This window comes from Musa acuminata, chromosome BXJ2-6, assembly GCF_036884655.1.
Source record: "Musa acuminata AAA Group cultivar baxijiao chromosome BXJ2-6, Cavendish_Baxijiao_AAA, whole genome shotgun sequence".
Taxonomy (NCBI): Eukaryota; Viridiplantae; Streptophyta; class Magnoliopsida; order Zingiberales; family Musaceae; genus Musa; species Musa acuminata.
In genome coordinates, this window is record NC_088343.1 from 1478894 (window position 1) to 1481870 (window position 2977).

At 48.0% G+C, this 2977-nt stretch overlaps 1 protein-coding gene across 1 annotated transcript; it reads right to left on the bottom strand.

Moving 5' to 3' along the window:
• Positions 1-397: 397 nt before the first annotated feature.
• Positions 398-2707, bottom strand: LOC103986587 (LOB domain-containing protein 36-like). Its single transcript, XM_018827278.2, has 2 exons — positions 2071-2707; positions 398-1961 (listed from the first exon to the last, which is right to left on the bottom strand). The coding sequence occupies exon 2, from the start codon at positions 1939-1941 to the stop codon at positions 1075-1077; it is 867 nt and encodes a 288-aa protein (XP_018682823.2). The 5' UTR covers positions 1942-1961; positions 2071-2707; the 3' UTR covers positions 398-1074.
• Positions 2708-2977: the final 270 nt, after the last annotated feature.

Consider the following 2977-nt stretch of genomic DNA (forward strand, 5'->3'; position numbering starts at 1 on the left):
AATATCTATTTTTAAAAAATATATATATATCCCTCTAAAAATCTTAATTTTTATAATATCATTATAATTTAAAATTTAAACTATTAAATAAAAAAAATGATTTTAATTAATATTCTGAACGCACTTTCTTGCCCACCATCCTTCCACTGGTACGGAAGCCATGGAATCACTTCATATCAGTTCACATCCAAGCACAGATTTCCATGAACTCAGAAGAAAAGTCAATATGATAAAGAGGAGAAGGGAGAGGACGGTTGCAGATTTGACCTACCTATCTGGTGCGAAAATCTATGCGCAGGAAAAGAAAGGATGGATTGATTGTTTCTTGCTTTCAGTGAACTCCAAAAGGCAGACATGACCTGATTTCGACTTCCGACGCCTTTCCCCTCCCTCCCTCCCTCCCTCCAGCTTTAGCTCTTCTCAGTCACCCTTATCTTTCTTCCTTCAAGAAATCTGGGCGATACATTAAACTTACTGCATCGACTGCAGATACTTAGAATGCAAATCAAAGATAGCAGCAGTAACTTATTGACCTTCTCCTGTACACAAATGCTGCTGCTTACTCCCGCAGTCACGCGGAAGGAACAAACAAACCAAGAAACAACAAAACCAAAGTGATGGAGAAGAAAACCAAAGAGAGAGAGATCCCAAAGTAAATGTAGTGTACCCCCTTATGGTCAACAAAATAGGGGGGTGGTTTCGAATTTATTTCAGCTACTCCTTATGACTGCCACTTCTGCACCGCAATCCTGCGTCATTCCTTTTGCTGATATGCTTTGTTTGCACCACTACTAGTAGCCATGAGCCTTGCATCTATCGTATTCCTTGTGTTCTCCAAAATGCTGAGCAAAGCAGATCAGCCTGTGACAGGATTCGAGTGCCATCTCAGGTCTAGCCAACCCAAGCAATCATGTTTATAAAGGGAGGCTAGCTAGGTGTTGATTAGGGTACATCCCTAGCCTTCTGTAGCTCCGTCTATGGATGAGGAAATCGAGTCGTGTACCTCCGAGGGAGGAGGGAAAATGGAAATATGCCAACGTTCGTCCTTTTCTTCTTGTTTTGTTTGATTTTGTTTCAAGTCGAGGGACCGATTCCACTCCTCCCGTCGTCGCTCCTGGCTCTCTGGTGCTGCTGCTGCTGCGGCGGCGGCGGCTGCATCTGGTTGACCGCGAATGACCCATCGAAGGGCTGTGCCGGAACCAAGCCCAGCCCGGAAGAGGGAGCTACCGGCATGGCGGCCATGGTGCCATCACCGATCTGGTTGTAATCTCTGCCACCATCGGGAAACCCGGCGTTGAATCTCGCCAGTTCCTGCTGTTGGTCGTAGTTCCTCATCATCTCCTGCTCCCTGGCTGCAGCCACAGCCATGGCCATTTGTTGCGCCTCCGCTATCTGCTGCGGCGACTGCTGCTGCGGTTCACGCATCAAGATCTGCGGGTGGTGCGACGTGCTCGGTTGTGTTGGAGCGAGGCCGAGCCCCATGCCCATCCCCATTCCCGGCGCGCCGTAGGTCGCCGTGGAGGAGGGAGAGGGGCCTTGGAGGTGCTGCTGCTGCTGGTACTGGTGCGGGTGGTGGGGAGGGAGCAGGAAGGGGCCGAATGCAGCGGGGCCGATGTAGGCGGCGAGATCTTTCTTGGCGTTGTAAAGATCATGTTGGACCTGCTTGAGCTTGTGCTGGAGAAGAGAGATGTAGCCTACACAGCCATAGACCGGGTCACGCAACCGCGCCTCCGCCTCATAGGCCAGCGAATTGGCCGCGTCCTCCCGCTGCGCAGGCGTCAGCTCACTGAGAAGCTTTGCGACGTTGCTCGCCCCAAACACACGGTGCACGTACACGAACTTCGTCGGCTGGTCCGGCGGAAAGTACGGTGCAAACACGCATCCCGGCGTGCACTTCCGCCGCAAGAACTTGCACGCGGCGCACGGCGAGTTCGATGACATCCACTTCTCCTCTCCTCAATCTGCCCGTCACCGGAGAGCACCAAGACATCAACCGATTCACAAATCTCGAAGCCTAACAACCGGAATTAGGGTTACGGCAAAGAACTTCAGAAAGATCCGATAGAATACCCATCGGACTTCCAGCAAAGGAAGCACCCATTCAATTCGTCGTCTCCTCTTCAGGGCTTTGAGAGTGGAAGCGCGTCGCGAGCCTAAAGGTTCATCTCCTGTTCTTCTCGATCAGATCAAGCCGACAAGGAAGATAAATAGAACGAGAACCAAGACGAGATATTCCCGTACAAGGCTTCGAGATCTCACAGTCCTCTATCTCCCCCCTCAGCCTTTCTTCGTTCTACGAAGTAGGAAGGAAGATGGCCGTCGGAGGAGATATCAGTAGATCTGACATGCCCATATTATGCTCTTCTGAAGAAGAAGAAGAAGAAGAAGAAGAAGAAGAAGAAGAAGAAGAAGAAGAAGAAGAAGAAAAGACCAAAAAGAAGAAAGACTGCGAGTTGAAGGCAAGAAAAAGAGAAATGGAAGCAAGGTGTGATGCCCGCTTTAGTAGGATGGATTTGCGCCTTCTCGAGAGGAGAGGAGGTTTCAGATCCCAACAGAAGCCTACAACAAGATGAGCTTTAAAATAAAAGAAGAAACGATAGTAATAATTAGTGAGAATGGGGCTCCATATCAGACTCATCCCACCTGCATCCAATCAATGGGTCAACAAGTCCTCACACTGCAGGTTCCATGTCATCATATCTTTCCAAAGATTATACTCATAGATCACATACAAAAATGGACCTTAAATGGTTCGATCCATCCATCCAATTTAGCTTCGATAATTATGCTCTGCATATTCGTTCCAAGGTTGTTGCTGCTCAAGCGAAATATAATACATACTATTATTCCCATTAATCAGAGTTCTTAAATGATGTTTCACTTCCCCTTATTGATAGATACATCGTACATTTCAACTTACCCATATACTAGATTTTGTTCTTGTAGGCCAAAAGTATATCTAGTTCGAGAGACATGA

Excerpts from the sequence above, each read along its gene's own strand:
- LOC103986587 (XM_018827278.2), bottom strand. The coding sequence starts at position 1,941 with ATGTCATCGAACTCGCCGTGCGCCGCGTGCAAGTTCTTGCGGCGGAAG.